The sequence below is a fragment of the Delphinus delphis genome, chromosome 10 (assembly GCF_949987515.2).
Source record: "Delphinus delphis chromosome 10, mDelDel1.2, whole genome shotgun sequence".
Lineage (NCBI taxonomy): Eukaryota > Metazoa > Chordata > Mammalia > Artiodactyla > Delphinidae > Delphinus > Delphinus delphis.
The window spans coordinates 87,554,549-87,572,531 of NC_082692.2; the positions used below are offsets into that span (position 1 = coordinate 87,554,549).

The 17,983-nt window shown below is 41.3% G+C and overlaps 1 protein-coding gene across 1 annotated transcript in view; it reads right to left on the reverse strand.

Moving 5' to 3' along the window:
* CNTN3 (contactin 3) overlaps window positions 1-17,983 on the reverse strand; it is a 323,792-nt gene that overhangs the window by 16,695 nt on the left and 289,114 nt on the right. Inside the window, exons 19-20 of the mRNA XM_060022922.1 lie at window positions 15,541-15,656; window positions 3,185-3,368 (exon numbers count right to left, since the gene is read on the reverse strand). Of these exons, the coding sequence (XP_059878905.1) occupies window positions 3,185-3,368; window positions 15,541-15,656 (300 nt within the window). The remainder of the gene's footprint in view (window positions 1-3,184; window positions 3,369-15,540; window positions 15,657-17,983) is intronic.

The following is a 17,983-nucleotide window of genomic DNA, read 5'->3' on the forward strand; positions in this document are numbered from 1 at the left end:
CTTAAGAGTTAGCTCTCTTTGGGTTGCAAGTAACAAAAATCCATCTTTGATTACTTAAAGAGGCTAATTAGTGTTTAACTTAGAAATGCTTTAAAAAAACACAAGTATTTGGATATCAAGAATTAAGTGTGTAATGGAAGCTACAGTCCTTAACCTGAGAATCCTTGTATTATTTACATTAATCAAAAATATCACCCAAGATCTGTATGGATGTAAAGCCTCGCATACAGAATTCCATGATTACAAGTACATGAAACTTGCACATTTTAAGTAAGATGGTGAAGGACTCCAGTAAGTGTTCTGAACTCACCATGTTCAGTCAAGAGGAAGTATATGGGATTAATAATAGTACTTCAGGCTGGCCTGCTTCTTTAGATTTCATTCATCCATCTAGCTACCCACTAAACATTTAATGAGTGGCTCCCAGTGCCAGGCTGGGCACTGGGGCTGGGTGAACAGACACAGAGGGACTCTTTCCCCATAAAGTTTACAATCCAGAGGGGAAGACAGATAGCAAGCAAAGACTCAAAGATCTTATCTTCATTCTTTATGCCTGAAGCATGACAATACTTCTCTTCATAGTGATAATCACAAAAGCCTTATTAAAATTTGTAACTAGGATTTGAAGCTAACACCGTGTTGAACGTTAGTATGACTATTAAGAGCTGCCAGTAAAATAATATTAGAAATAGTTTTCAAAGATTGTCTTACTTGTATTTTGGTACATTAGAAAAATTATGAATGTAAAATTTAACACTTAACGATGGTCTTTATACACAATCTTAGAATAGTTAGGGATTTTAATTATCTCTATGAATTTCCCACTCAAAGTAGGAAACCTTTCTTTAATAACACCTACAGCCCCACATGCAGACTCCAGTTAAATTGGGGCGATAGGAATGTATCATTTGCAGGGGGGATTTTGTTCAATTACTGGAATTCCCATGAGACTCCAGGTCCATGAGCACAGAAGTCCTGTCTATCTTTGATCACCTTACCTGCTTCCTAAACACAGAGTAAAAACCCAATAAATACCGGTGTTATATACGGCATGAACATTCGAATTATATGGTTGAAAAAGAGGCTAGTACAGCGGTTAAGACTATGTCTGGATTTGTATGGCTCTCTTGCTACTTACTCTGTGATCTCAGGAAAGTTATATAACCTCTATGTGCTTCCACATCGTCTCTAAAATGAGACTACTAATAGTTTCCAAGTCACGGTGTTGCTGTGAGAATTAAGAATCAATACATGAAACATACTTAGAACAGAGACTGGAAATTGCTCTGTAAGTGTTAGTCATTAAAATCATAATCACCATCATTACTGTAACCTGCAAATTCCTACTTTAGATTGGGTATTTATAGGCTATCTTTAAATTTTAAAGGGTTGTGCTTTTTTATAATTCTATTTCACTCACTGTACATTACCATGAAATTCCTATTGATTTATAATCAATCTCTTCCTTCTGTCTAACCAATTCACTAAGCTCTTCACTGATTTCATGATGATGTCACACAGTCTTTTACAACCATAATCTCTTAGCGAGTAATCACATCAATTATTAAGTCGGAGGAAAGAGCCAGATAACCTTGTATGCATGCATCAGTGCAATCAGAATTTTTGATTGATGCTGTGCTTTGAACATATAATAATTATGTATATTTAAATCTTACTAATTCAGAAGCGCTACTGGGAATACCAAATATATTTAGCGAAAAGTTCTAAATGCAGAATATATTCAGTTTATTGGCAAACCGACACGCTCCTTGGTCTAACCCCAACCATGTGTTATAAGAGATGGCGTCAGGCTTCTCCTAATAAGTAGTGAAGGATAATTAATTACCACATTAGTTGGTTGCTTGTAAATATATGCTACTTAAAGGGATTAAAATGTTTGGTTGCTAAACTTTCTCTCCAAATTCTCTTTTCAATAGATAATACAAAGGTAAAAATATGAACTTTCCTGATCAAATGAACACTGGTTAATGAAAATCCATAGTAGAATTGTGTTTTATATATATTTTAACTTACCCATAAATAACACTAGTAATAAAATTAGATTTTATACTATTGTTGTTCTTAGCAATTTTAGCCAGCCAACGTACATTCTCACGAAAGTTTGGGTATTATATACGGAAACAGAAATGCATTAATGAAATTGGCAGTCAAACACAATAACTGTCTCATTCCCATATAGGGCCAGTTAACAAAACATTTTTACTGGGTTAATTAATTTTGAAAATAAATTAAGAAGAAAAATTGTTTTACTGCACCATTGTTTTAAAATTAAAGTTAATCCTGTCATGCCCACATTCCTCATCTTTCAAAAAGAAGTAAAAACGACACCTACCTCATGTGGTAGGTATGAAGTTTAGGTGTGGGAATACATGTAAAGCATGTGAACATAAAATGTTCTAATTGCTATTAGCTACGATGATGATGACAAGAGTAATTCAAATGGTTGCATTGTGAGAAAGTAGCAATACAATACAATAACTAAATATATACTGCTGTTATCAGTTTCATGGAAATATATGTGAAAGACTACAAAATTGCAAATCACTGATTTTTCCGTAGCCTAATTTAAAGCCAGGTTAATATATAGCTCATAATTGGTGCTTGTGAATGTATCTGTGAATACACAGCTAACAAAGACTCAGCTTTGAAGGCAACACTGACTGACATCTCTGGTCAGATTTTTTAAAATATCCATGTATTCATGTGAAGCAACATCTTTGACTGGTAACCTTTTATTGTACATTGCCCTCTTTTGAATAAGTAGGAAAGGAAAGAAGAAAAACATCATTCTTGATTCTTTGGCCTGAACTTTAAGTTATTCATGCTTATCAAAAATCCTCAAGCTTTGGAGAACTAAAAATACATGAAATAAACCAATTAGCTTGATCACATTTTAAAAGAAAAGTGGATGGACGTGACTAAACATCCCACTCTAAAATTTTTCAAAAGATGCACATTCATTTTCACATGGGGTTTCTAACTGAAGATTTAGGGGTATCAGGAAGACATGTATGTGTGCCTCTGAGTTTACAAGGGATTGGAGTTGGGTTTCCATCATTCATTGGGCTTACTGACTTGTGTTGTCCATCTAAAATGATAAAGAAGGCTACCATTTTAAATGCAAAGTATTTTTTTGACGTTAAAAAAATCACAAGATACATACGAGTTTTCTTGGTGGTTGCATTAACTGTGGCACTAAAGGGACCGGTACCAGCGCTGTTGAAAGCCCGGACAGCCGTGTAATATTCCAAGTTGCTCTTCAAGCCATGGAGTCTGGCCGATGTCACATTTCCTGCCACTTTCAGTTTGCTCGATGATCCCTCTTCTCCATTATTCCAATACCGCACCTGGTGGACAGAAAACATAAAAGATGAGAAGGACTGACAAAACAGCATCCTTTAAATTAAGTGATTTTTATTAAAATGGGCACTGTAATTTATTTACTTTACCATTTGTTCCACAAGTAGTTTTTAAGGACCTACTATGTGCTAGGTGCTGCATTAGGCTCTGTGCCACAGACGTGAAAGAAAAGGGACTCCTGGGGGAGACAGGTAATAAGTACACAAATAAACCAGATAAATTCAAAGACAGTAAGTGCTACATGCTACTAGCCCATAGCCTTATAAATGAGAAAATGAAGGGAAAAAATCTGCATTTCTAAGAGAGTGAGCTGCTTCTCCTTCCCAGACCCTAATCAACCTGGCTCAGGCTCAACGCTGGAAGGCTGACAGCTATGCTTAAACTCTGACGGATGGTGAAGATGCTTTCTGTGAAGAAAGGGACCTGTCAGAGCAAAGACCACTGAAAAGCCAGCTGGCCACTGGCTCGTCCTACAGTGATGGCCAAGTGTCACCAAGACCCCCGAGTAGGCAGAGCTGCTGCAGAGAACAGGAAGGCAGGTAACATAGGTTAATATATGGATATATTGAAATGTTTTACTTGTATTTCATTATTGTGAATCGTGCAAAATGATCTGAGACTGCTTATGAAGATATATACATTTACAGTATAAAAATATAAAAATGTTTTGAGAGTATTTGACAAAATAAAGAAATAAAAGTAGAAAAATACAATAATAAGACATGTTCCCCAGTGAACTCCGATTTATGCTATGAAGTCCTACTATGCTTTGCTAGACAGTTTGGATCCTTCATAAAATAAAAACAGCAACAAAACCACCAAACAAATGGCTCATGAAAAGTGCAACTATTCCTCGTGCTGAGACCAGATATCACCATCTGACCATCTAAAGCAGGGGTTGGACATGTAACACAAATACATAAAGCAGACTGAGTACATATTTTTTACTTTCCTAAAGAAACAGGCACTTGGGGCTCCCCGATGGCGCAGTGGTTAAGAATCTGCCTGCCAACGCAGGGGATGCAGGTTCGAGCCCTGGTCCAGGAAGATCCCACATGCCGCAGAGCAACTAAGCCCGTGTGCCACAACTACTGAGCCCGCGTGCCACAAATACTGAAGCCTGGGAGCCTAGAGCCCGTGCTCCACAGCAGGAGAAGCCACTGCAATGAGAAGCCTGCTTACCGCAGGTAGAGAAAGCCTGCGCACAGCAACGAAGACCCAACACAGCCAAAAGTAAATAAATTAAATGAATAAATTTATTAAAAATAACAAAGAAAGAGGCACTTTCCTGTTTTTCTTGCAGTCTTTGCCCTTTTGGTTTGACTTTCATTTATCTACTTCGATAGCAAAATATGAAAACAGGAAACCAGTTCTATAATTTCTGTAAGTAAACGGCTGCTTGAGCACAATGAAAATGGCAATCGATGCTCAGCCATCAGAGTCATGAAGGCAGTAGAGACGTGTGGGAACTGCGGCAAAGGAGACAGGCACGTTCCATCTTCGTAATGGAGCCTCTACGCAGCTCTGGTTGATGGGGGGAAGATGGACCCAGTGTTTACAGGTCTTTTTTTAAAAGAAAGCAAAAATCCTGATTTTAATGTGAAATGTCCCAAATTTAGAGTTGGCCCCATTTGTCTGTGGGCTAAACAAAACGTGTTTATGGGTTGCATAGGGTAAACCCATTTCAGGCCTCTGAGAAAAATACACCTAAAGTTACTTTAAAAAAATGAGCAACTATAAAATTACTTCTTTAAAAAAGATTAACAGCAAAATATAAAATCTCAGGTTTTTCCATAATAATTCCAAATTAGCATATTAATATCATGCAAGATCAATATTTTCCCTATATATGTGCATGTATATATGTGTGTGTATATTATGCATGTATATTTATATTGATATCAAGGCCCCCTTAAATTCATGCAAAATGCTGGGCTCACGTATGTGTATATGTGCGTTTTCCCTGGAAAGAAGTTATTACTTTTCAGAAAAACCTTGAAAGGAGGACGTAAACCCAAATAATTAGGACTGAATTGAATATGCACCTCCTACAGCTTTAAAGCATCAAATATAAATTAGCAAAACACATCCACAGATATGACAGATACCATTTACCATTATCAAAGAAAACCACATAGATTTTATTCACTAATTAAGGATAACATGCCAAACTGTCTTTTATAAAGCCACATCCCGCAAATTGTTAATGGATACGGAAAACTCACAAACATTCTAAATGCACCAACTGTAAACAGCGGAGGTACTGCTTAGGTTTAGATGACCACCATGATAAGACGCTCCCTGCTCTTTAAAACACTGTCTAGTTATGAAACTAAGAATGACACAATCGATAATTATAATAAAACACTGTAGTCAGCCTGAAAACTTGTGGCCTAGAATAGAGCACAGATTGGGAAAAAGATCACATAATTATGAGCTTTAATAATTGTCATTCAACACATGGAATGGCAAAGGCAGGGAGAACTCAAGTAACTCAATCAATATCATCCTGTGATACACACTGGCCTCTTGTTAGGTTTCCATCCATGCGCCATTCTTTCTGTATTCAAATTACTTCAATATAAGTTGCCTAAGAAATCATTCCTTAGGAGACTGATTTAAAGAATAAAAATAATTTTCAATTAGCATATGGATTATCTTTTATAAATCAGTTCATAGAAGGTGTCTGAAAGCTCTTGATAGCAGTTTGTTTCTGAAGTACTTTAACCAATCTCCATGTATCAGAATGAGAGATTTATTTTTAGATATTAGTTTCTGACAGGTATTGGAAATATTTAATCATAGAGAAAATTAGTGCCAAAATTGAGCATGATATTAGTTCAAACTTATTATATAATCTTCTTAAATAGCTTTACTTTAAAAGTTGAATAAATATGCATATAACTAAAGCATAAAGAAATAAAGCAGTGACATATATATTTCCAAGTAATAATCAGTTATGTTCTATAAAAATTTTGTTCAAAAATATTTATATGAGGATAGTCTTTTTTTTTTTAATAGAGGAAAAAGCCAAGAAGAAAAGACACCGTTTTTCCTCTCAGTTGTGTTCTGGGTTTAAATGGTAAAAGTTCTACACTTGAGAGGACAGAATATAACTCCACACTAATATGGATTTTATAGGCACAACCACAATACAGGGATGAAGAAAGGAAACGTGTCCAGGCTGAAGGAACAAACTCTGAAAATATAATTGTGCAGAAAAGAGTTAATATAACATTGTCAGAACATGAAGGCAGCATCTACAAAAGATGAGCTGAGAGAGAACTATTACAAAGCACATGAGGAACCCTGCTAACACGAAAGAAAGTCAGCAGACTGGACCACAGGGGACTGCCTATTATACGTTTAGGTGACATGGATCTTAAAATAAGTATATTTAAAATGTTCAAATTTACCAGAGAAGGGACTAAATTTATAATGCAAGAATAGGAGACGAAGAAAAAAGATGGGGCGAATCTAAAAAATATCAAGTAGAATTCTGACACCTGAAAAATACAATAGTAAAAAAGAAATCAGTGCTAGGATTGAGCTGAAGACTGCAAGGTAGAAGACAGAATGAATAAATCCAGAACACGGAGAAGGAAAGAAAAATTATGAAAGCCAAGTTAAGAAACACTGAGGATGAATGACATTTTCCAACCAGAGTTCCAGAAGGAGAGGTTAAGGAAAAGGCAACAATAAAAGAGAAAATGTCTCAGAATTTCCCAGAACTGAAGAAACGCAGATATTTTCATGTTGTAGATTCACTCTGAGTTCAGAGGGAGGAAAAATAAAAGGTAAATCAACTCCAAAGGAGAAGGTGGTTAAGACTGAATTGTGGCTCTCAACATTTTTTTCATCACCCAGCCTGAGAGACACAGGCCACTCTCTCCATCAGTAGCGGGTCACCCTGCCTTGGTTTGCTAGTGTGAGTGTGCGCCAGTGCCAGCAACTGCATCCCTTGGCACAGAAAACAGCAGGAGGGGCGAATGCTAAGGTGGAATCATGTTCTGGAGGCAGGTTTGTCTTGGTCATCACCATAGCTCTGCCGCTTGGGTCGAAGCTTGTACACACTAAGTACCCAATATTGGTGAATTCTTGAATGACTTAAACACAGGCAGTTTAAAAATGCCTCCCTTCTTCCCACCACAGAGACACATAAGAAATATGTATTTGGTCTCTGCACCAGCCCCCGCAAACCCGTGGAATCTCAGAAGTGGTAAGTGTGGTTTTTTTTGTTTTTTTGTTTTTTGCAGTACGCGGGCCTCTCACTGCTGTGGCCTCTCACGTTGCGGAGCACAGGCTCCAGACATGCAGGCCCAGCGGCCATGGCTCACGGGCCCAGCCACTCTGCGGCATGTGGGATCTTTCCGGACCGGGGCATGAACCCGTGTCCCCTGCATCGGCAGGCGGACTCTCAACCACAGCCACCAGGGAAGCCCCGGTAAGTGTCTTTTGTATGCTAATGAGACATCTGGTGGCTGCGGTCTCCTGGGTATCTTCAGGACGGAGACTGGTTGCCAGGGTAACCAACCTTGTGATTAGAGGGTTGGAACTTTCAGGTCCACCTCCTGACACAAGGCTGGAGGTTGATTTGATTTGGTTAACTAACAGTCAATGATTTAATCAATCGTTCCTATGCAGTGAAGCCTCCATTAAAAAAAACCTAACTGAAGAGGTTTGAAGGGCTTCCAAGTAAGTGAACACATTGAAGTGCTGGGAGAGTGGAGGGCATGGAGAGGTCATGGAAGCTCTGTGCCCCTTCCCACATACCTTGCCCTACACACCTCTTCCGTTTAGCTGTTGCTGAGTTGTATCCTTTACAATAAATGGATAATGGTAAGTAAAGTGCGTTCCTGAGTTTTGTGAGCCATTCTAGCAAGTTATCAAACCCAAGGAGGGGGCTGTGGGAACCCCTCAGTTGGTCAGTGGAGGGCTGGACTTGTGCCTGGCATCTGACGTTTGTGTGTGTGTGGCGGGGGGGGGAGGGCAGTCTTGTGGGACTGAACCCTCAATTCGTAGGATCTGAAGCTAACTCTAGGTACAGAGGATCAAAATTGAATTGAATTTTAGGACCCCCAGCTGGTGTCAGAGAACTGGTTGGTGCAGAGGAAAAACCCCACATTTTTGGTGTCAGAACTGTTTTGTAGATAGAGCAGAGAGGAAGATTTTTTTTTTTCCTTAATTCACCAAGCTAGTTACTCAAGTCCTAATATTCTATGTGCCCATGAAACACTGGGACTCCAATTTCTTGATAATAATTTTTTCTTCAGAACCGTAATACCCTTTCACAAGCTAATATATTTTTTATCTCGGTAAGTAAACAGAAATAAACTTGAGGAATGTCAGGATTTAAAATGCTATCTCTATTTCTGCAAGTAATTTGGTTATTCCAAAAACGAATGTCCCTGCTGTGAGGAGTCCTTCATATCACAGTATCAGAGATTTCACTTAAGCTTAAAATGAAATGCAGTTTATAAAAATAATATATTGAAAAACGGCATCTTTTTTAGCCATTAAAGTACAGGTATTTAGTCAGAACAGACTGAAATAATTTTGTGTATACTTACAGATTTTCAGGAAGACAAATATTTCATCTTAGCTGTTAGACGGAACACATTTCAATAAATATCGGGCAGGCAAATGCATTCGACAGGTTTTAGAAGACACATCCAGATCTATCTCCTACTCTTTACTTAGCTCTCAGTCCCTGGAGGGCTGACCGATGTGAATTACATACCAACTTGCTGACCCTCTGGCTTCTCACCGGATGGAGAGGAAATGGAGCAGGACCCTGTAAGGCCCTCCCAGTACAAATCCTTTCTGTATACCCAGTTTCTTGTTTGCAGGAAATAGGCTTCATTTAGCCTCCGTGACCTACCCTGAGTTCCAAAGGGAGGATTCAAATAACTGCTTATCAGGGAAGGGAGGGAATACAGAAACAAAGGAGAAGCAGGCAAGAAATAATAGTGCATGGGGTGGGAGTGGAGGCGCAGGGTCCTGCTTCCACCTCAAGGAATATACATAACAACACCTTTGAGTTCTTCTGCAGGAACTAAGGGCCCTGCCCAGGTGGAGGATGGTAACTTCAGCCTGAGCACAAGTTTCCTGGAGCACAGCCCTGTTTACCTCACCACCAACCCATCAGAAGAAAGTCTGCACACAGTGGAAGATAAAGGAAGACCCTGAAGGCCTCCCCAAATCATTCTCCCTTTAAAAACTTTCATGGTCGAGCAGCATCTTCAGAGTTGGTTTTTGGACACCAGTTCGCCATCTTCCCAGTTTGCTGGCCTCCTGAATAAAGCCACTCTTCCATTCCTACCAGCACTTGTCTCTTGACTACTGGCTTTTGAGAGGAGAGCAGCGAACCTGAATTCAGAAACAGAGAAGCCAGGAGACGGGCTGGTGCGAGGAGAGAGAAGCGGGGATATTTACTCCCCTGGATCCCTCAATGCTGAGCCACAGTCTGGTAGGGACTATATTTGCCTAATAACAAACCCAGCTTTGTTTGGGTGGCTCTCACTCACACACATGCTTCCTGCTCTCTCCAGCATAACAAATCCTTCCACCACCTCCAGAAAGTCTGCATTTTATTTACTCAATTCATTTTTGCTGCCTTCCTGTTTATTTATATGGACCTGAATTGTCTCTATCCAATTTTCCTACGTACATGTGACTCGTTCTAGAGTGAAGTTAATTCTCTGATAGTAAGGAATTAGACTCTCTCCATATGTCTTTGTTTCTTCCAGTAGAATTTTCGTATTCTCAAAAAAGTATTCAAATATTTGACGTCTTTTTCCATTCTAATTAAAACGTTAGGAGCTAAACACATTCTGTACAGCTGTTTAGAACAGGAGGTAGGATAGAGGTATCAGTGAAGTTTTAGTTTGGCCTTCTGTATACATTTTTAGTTATGTTCCACTGCTACACATGAAAAAAAATAAATCTACTATGTTCCCCTCCCTCCCTACCCAAGTTCTATTTCGCTGCCAAACCTTTAAAAAAAATCTACAACTCCCCCTCGCCCCCCCTCCCGGGGAAACACTGACCGAAATGGCCCGCCCTGGCCAGGCACCGCAGTGACCACTTGCATGATTTATCTTCAACAGGAGGTCCTGGTAAGGAATGCGAAACTAACAAGCTACCACCAACCGGAAGAATTCCGGAAAGGTCACAAGGAAAGAGGAGATGCCAGCCCAGATGTCCTGCCAACTTCCCAGAATCCTTCTCGCTGGAATCCATCTTGGCCGAGCGATGCACGCGCCACCAGGAAGGACCCTGAGTCAAAGTGACTGTCCAGAGATAACCCCAAAACTAACCCCATTCCCATAAAACCCGAGACTGAGCCACGTGGGCAGAGCAGTTCTCCTGGCTTCCCTTACCCTGCTGCTCTCCACCCAGGAGCCGCTTCCCAATGAAGTCTTCTGCTTTGTCAGCACGTGTGTCTCTCCGGACACTTCACTTCTGAGTGTTAGACAAGAGCCCACTCTCGGGCCCTGGAAGGGGTCCCCCTCCTGCAACAGTCCCACAAATATGCTTACCTGTAGTATTTCACAAGTACAGATTTTTGTTTCCATCACTTATCAAGGTCATTCTCCCAAGTTTTATCTTCTCAAGACACAAAATGACTTTAAAGAAATGGACTGTATATACCAAGCTAGAACTTTGGAGCTTTTGTTCCTCAGGCAGCCACTACCCATGAACTTAAATCATCTGCATCCTCTTTACCTTGTCTGTACGTATCTCTTGTTCCTATGCAAAGGGCACAAGAAAAGATCTGAGCCTGAGTGTTGTGGCTTAGAAGATGAAATAAATTGGAGCCCAGGGAAATGAGCTGCTCGACGACTACTTGGTCAAATCAGAAAGAAAATGAGTCTAGATACTAATGATGATGTGCGCTCAGCACGCCATGTGGCACATGATGAGACGAGAGGGAAGCAGGTGCTATTAACGATTGTAAAGCCACACTGGGGAAACTGCAACCCAGAAAGTTAGCCACATGCCTGAGAGTTAAATACTCTGCAGGTTACTGTTTAAATCATTACTGAGACTATGAAAATACATATTTTTATCTTGGCATAATTATATAAATTATTTCTTAAGTTGCCCCAATTAGTATACCTTTTCCTGAGCTGGTTTCTTTCTTTTCATACATACCAAGCACTTGGGGACAAACTTTCACTAGTTGTGTCCTTTCAATACTGTATTCAGGCTCCATTTGGATGTTAAATTTGGTACTCTTTACACAGATAGGCAAGACATCATCATTAATTTCGAGCAAAGTCCCATATGCTCATCACTCCGCATCTTTTTGCCCCCCACCTAAGAGCAACACCAGTAGTAACACAAACAACAGCATCGAGTCCCATACTCAGATTGTGCTAAGCGTTTCTGTATTACTTCACTGGTTTTCAAATTTCCCCTTTCAATGAAATCTTATCCCAATGCCCAATATTCAAAACAGAAAAGGAGAAGCTCCCAAAGTCTCTTTGGGCCATTTTCACAATGGCTGCTTTATCTCACTTAAAGTTTCTCCAGTGATGCTGAGAGTTATTTACTGTTTTAACTGGGCCTTGGAGAGCATTCGTAATGTGCTCAAAGCCGACAGCAGTAAGATAATGGAGCCAAAATTGCATTTATTCAATCAACATGAACTTTTTGCCTGCCTCCTGTGTGCCAGATACAACTCTTGGCACTTGGAATACATCAGTGAACAAACGGGCAGAATCCCCTGTCGCTGGTGGAGCTTATATTCTGTCCCAGTGGATCTGAAGGCAGGTTTGTCTGATTCCAAAATGGTGTGGACTTCATGAGATACTACAGTGGCACTACTGGGATTCTTTGGTTTTCTCTCTTGTTCAATCAACCTCTCTCTCCTGACCTGAGCCACAGTGGTATAATTCTACGTTCTTAGGGAGTATGCATATCTGGACGACTCATGATCAGCTTAAACTGATATATTCTAAAATCTACCTGCCGCCAAGCTGTCAGAACCATCGCCAGTGACTGGTAACATTCCTGTGGTGCCTGGAAGCCCACAAAGCCCATTTATATAGAGTCTCTTGCTTATTTCTCTTAACTACTTCACAAGCTACAACCAAGTCAGAAATTATGATCCTATCATACAGTTTGTAAAGGACAAAGTTATGAATGGGGGATGTGTACTTCAGTCTGCTGTTGGAGGGATGCCAAATGTGCTCGTCTATTTTCTTTAAGTAAATTTGATTTAACACTGAATTTCATATCCTGCTCAGCTCATGGAAAATTCCACTTCAGTCACTCCTGGGGCTCCCTTCCGAAAGCCTGGCCAAGATAACTTACTGTTACATTCGTCTTATCCCTTTCGGCCCAGCAGTTCTGCCATGCTTGGGGAATAAGAAGTCCTTGCTGAGTGTGGGAAGCACAGCTGTTCCCTTCTGTGGTCTGGCCACCAACCTGGGCACTGCCAGGTCGAAAGCTGTGGGACCCACGAGATTTTGTAAGCCTCAGATCTTCGTTTCCTCCAAGGTCACCTGAAATTTCTCTTGTAGTTTTTCCTCTGTGGCATGTTCTCTCTCTTCACCCTCTAGGATACATGAAATAATCTCCTTAAAGGCTTGAGCTTTGGAAACAAAGCGAGGAAGGAAGGGATATCACAGGCAACCCCATCTTGATAGCTGTCACAAACTCTCACGAGGCAAAAGAGCTTGGAGTCGAAGAACTGCTTGAGAATAGTTACTGGGGAGAAATCTATAAATTAATATCTGAAAAATTCTTCTGGAACATGGCTCACACTTATTCATTACTTATTATTATGAGCCAGAAACTGTGAGAAGCACAGGTGCCTAATCTCATTCAATCCTCTCAAAATCCTAATTAGGTTAGGCCCATTGTTCCCATTCTGCAAGCGAGGAAAGTGAGGCTCACAGAATTGCTGTAACTCTTCCAGCACAGTGGGTGGCAGAGTTGGGGTCTGACACAGGTTCGACCTCAGGATCATGCTCCTTTACATCTGTGTTCCTTCCATCCCACTTACCATTCCTGTCAATGCCATTTCTCTAATCATTGGGGAGCTACTATTGGTTGCCCACTATCTTTCACTGCTTCTACTCACTGTCAGGGAATTAAAGGAATTTTCCATCCAAGTGTTCTTGGCTTCCTTTAAGATGCTGATCAAGTTGCTCTGCTGTATTTATGTGGTGTTTTGCTTCTTCAGTATCACTTCGGTTTCCTTAAGTCTGGACAGCTCTGTCTGTGATCAGGTTCTCTGTCAAGACCAGGGCTTCCTATACATACGTGTGCAGGAAGATGTTTCCCTATGGGTATTTACTAAAAATGCACATCCACAACACCCACCCCTAGATGTTTGGGTTCAGTGGGCCCAGGGAGGATTCTGGGGGCTCATCTTCAGCAAAAATTTAGGCAGTTGTGGTGAAGGTGGCCCATGGTGCATCCTTTGAGCACCACTGCTCTAGCCAATCCTTTCTCTACTTTATCTTTAATTTATTCAAGTCACTGCTTGTTTGGTTACAAGGACCAGGAACTCTCTCAAGTTCAAATGTAAAGGGAGCTGATGGCTGAAAAGGAGGACAAGGTGACATTATGAGAAAGAGAAGAGCCAACTCAGGAACTGGACAATTGTCAAAGAGCTCTTCTACTTTGCTCTTTAAGCTCCATGGGTCCTTGTCGCCTCCAGCCTTTAGGGCTGCATGAAAGTATGTCTGCTCCATCTCATCTCTGTAAATCAGCTTTGTCCTATCTGCCCATGGCCTTCACTTGGGAAGTCTGAACTGGGCCCTAAATTTGACATATCACTGCATTATACTCACTAAACACAATCTCTATGCTGCTTGCTTCAATACTTCAAACAAGGATCTGATTAGGGCTTCCCTGGTGGCACAGTGGTTGAGGGTCTGTCTGCCGATGCAGGGGACACGGGTTCGTGCCCCGGTCCTGGAGGATCCCACATGCCGCGGAGCGGCTGGGCCCGTGAGCCATGGCCGCTGAGCCTGCGCGTCTGGAGCCTGTGCTCTGCAACGGGAGAGGCCACAGCAGTGAGAGGCCCGCGTACCACAAAAAAAAAAAAAGACTCTGACTAGCTCAGCTTAACTGTCCATGGGTCAGCTGCCTTTGAGCAAGTGGCCACCCTCATGCAGCCACTGAGGTTATGTTGGCAAGCGGCAGGGTACACGGTCCTGTATTGCAAACACGTGCATGTAAATATGCCACTGAATCAGGAATTAGAAGCAGGAGGGAAGCTTGCTAAGAAGATAGCTGTGGGTCGGGGTGAAATCACAGCTGTGGCTACCACAGTTTCATCGTCACAGAAACCTTCTTAAGACTTCGCTTTTTATCTTGTCAGCTCTCAGCTCAACTGCTCCCACTTTTCTCTAACTGCTCCGTCCTAAACATGGAGCCCAGTCCAGAATGGTTCTTCTTAACATTCAGAGCCGTCTGTGACCTGGCCCCGCTGTACCCTTCTACCATCACCTGCCCTACAGGAACCACCTGCTGCAGGTGGAACTCCACTCCTTCCACTCTTTCAATGTGCCATGCTCAGTCTGGAATGTTTCCACTTTTTCTATGTTTACTTATTTTTTTCTTGAAGTCCTGTTAAACCTTACTACCCTTATGAAACCTTTCAAGGTCACTCATCCCTCAGCCACTTTCTGTGTGGCCTATTCTGAACTTCATTACATTTGGTCTTCTGTTATGCCGTTTCAGACCTTTCATCTTATTTCACCAAAGGCAATGATTTGAAGGCAAGAATTACATTCTACAAGGCTGACTTCTCTAGAGCCTAGAAGTAGCAAGGCCACCAAGAAAATAAGACAAAGCACTGGAAGAGCTATTAGCAGATATACCCAGTGAACTTAAATACTATGTTTCAATCTCACTCTTATTTTTTAGCCAAACTAGCTACAGATTAGGCCCACAGTATACACGATTTCCTTTCCTTTTATTTTTTTTTCTTTTATACCTCAACTAAAGTCACTTTCATTCAACTGGTTGAGTTAAAGTCAATATCCTTTGATAGTCACACAGAACAATACGGTGATAAAATTGAACAAAAGTCAGACTTTAGCTAAGATGTCATTGTTAAGAAGACTTTTAAATGAAAGCAGACAAGGTAGCGTGGCAACATACTTACACGAGCTAATTAATTTTAAAAGACATTACCTCATAGCCGAGTAAGTGTCCATTGCTCAACTTCCAAGGAACAGCGTTCCAAGAAACTTCAATTTCTGAGGAAGACAAGCTATTTGCACAAACTTGAGATGGAGCTACTGTAGGCTCTATTTGGGAACAGAAAAATATATTGAAGTTCTTATTTTTTTAAAAAAAGCATTTTAACATATTTGAACATGTAAAATATTCTGTAAAAATATTTGAAAACATGAACCATGTCTTGGTCACTTTCCATTTCGTAGGAAGAGACAGCATCACAGCCACAGGCTTTTCCTTGCTGAACAGCCAGGGCAACTTGCTCCCTCTCTAGCACTCCCTTCTTGGCATCCTACTTTCCCCCCATCATTATTTCTCTCCTCTCCGTCCCACAGTGCCTATGGGAAATCCTATGCCCACAAGTGCTACTTATTTTAGGTTATTTTTTGTTTTTCCAAATAAAGGTCAAGGTCTACAGAGTTCATTTATTCAATAAGCATTTAGTGAGTGCCTTGTCTAGCCAGGCCCACAAGAGGGGCAAAGTTAAATGAGATCTTGTACTCTTCTGGAGGAGATAAGCACACACACACGGAGCTTCGTACACAGGAGGAAATCCCCTTTGTAATGGAGAACTCTCGGGGCTTCATGGATCTCACAGCGATTCTTTCCTCTTAGGAGCTCTGAGCAGAGATGCGTCCTCCCCCAACATCCATTTCTACGTTAAAGGATCCTGCCCCCTGGCCATGGCTGATGCATACTGAGATAGACCCCTGGTCCAAGGATGGGCCTATTAGATTTTTTTCTCTTGAGAATTTGAAATGTGCTTTGGAGAAACGAGGAAGACTTGAGGCCAATCAATCCAGCCCTGGTGCCCTAGAGAAGCCCTAGGTTTCTGAGGGCCCAGAGCTTCTCTGATTAAGGCTCTTCATGAGGTTTGATATTTACCTCTCTCTTTGATTCAATGAAAGGTGCGAGTATATTTCCAATAAATCCCTGCCTTTTTTTTTTTTTTTTTTGTGGCACGTGGGCCTCTCACTGTTGCGGCCTCTCCCGCTGCAGAGCACAGGCTCCGGACGCGCAGGCTCAGCGGCCATGGCTCACGGGCCCAGCCGCTCCGCGGCATGTGGGATCTTCCCGGACCGGGGCATGAACCCGTGTCCCCTGCATCGGCAGGCGGACTCTCAACCACTGCGCCACCAGGGAAGCCCCAATCCCTGCTTTTTTAAAAGACAAATCAGTTTCTGACATTTGGAACAGAAAGACCTTTAACCAAATCATCAGTGGTGGCAAGAATGGAAACAGGAGAAGCAAAGTGCAGGAGGCAAGAAGATATTAAAAGGCTCTGGCCATCCCTCCTTCCCAGCTGCCGCCCGCCCCCAACCCCGTCTACCCAAACTCCCTGGTTAATTGAATTGTCATCACCCCTCAGACTCCTGACCTGCTCTTGTAATGATAATCCTTCTCAGCAACTCTTGGAGATGGGGTCTGGCTATGAATATAAAAGCTCTTGGTTTTGCAAAAAATTTAAAAATCCTGCTCCCTTTTTCTCTCAGAACTCAGTGGGAAAAGAGAGAACAAACATAGGAGGTGACAGTATGATGAAAAATTGAGCCTCCTTACTGTTTTCAGGAATGACAACTGTGGACCCACTTTCTCAATTTACTGTAAGGCTTGGAGGATAGAGGAGATACTGTGAAATCATATTTCGTGAGCTCAAACTACTCAAGAGCAAAGGCCCGGGGTTAAACTACTAGCTCAGTAGGTCTGTATGGATTTTGGCAAGTTCATTAATTTCTTTCATCAAGCTTCCATTTTCTCCTGTGTAAGTGGGAAATAACAAATGACAAGTACCTACTTGTCATTCCTCCTTGGAAAATTCAAATTAGGTAATGTCTGGCTGATAGCAAGCATGTAATACATGCTAGCTCCTGCCATTCTAACTAGCTAGAACCGCATGCGATAGCCAATATTCAGCTGCTTTTGACCTATAAAATGGCAAGTTCATAGGATTCTCCTAACATTACTATTATTTTTACTATTACTTTCTGGGACAGAAAGGCAGAGAAAGGGAGTGAGTCCAGAGTGGAGTATGTATGAATCTATACTGACTAGAACTGGTGAAACCCATCCTCAAACCTCCATATTCCATACCTCCCCAATGTCAGGCTTCTGGTCGTCCCTCTCCAACCTGCTAAACCTCTTTCTCAGGTCTAGGAACCACCATAAAACTTCAGACTACAGCACTTCAAAAAGAATATCTTAATCTTACCTCCCAAAGAAGAAAGCTGTAGAAGGCTGTGCTGCTTCCTGCTTCACAGACTGGAACTCAATATATTCCTCAGAAGCATATTATTAACTAATTATTACCCCCTCTAACTACCCATTGAGTCTCACACTTCAAGTAAGCATGGTTGATCTTTATTACCCGGACTAGTAACTATGACTTCAGTCATTCCCC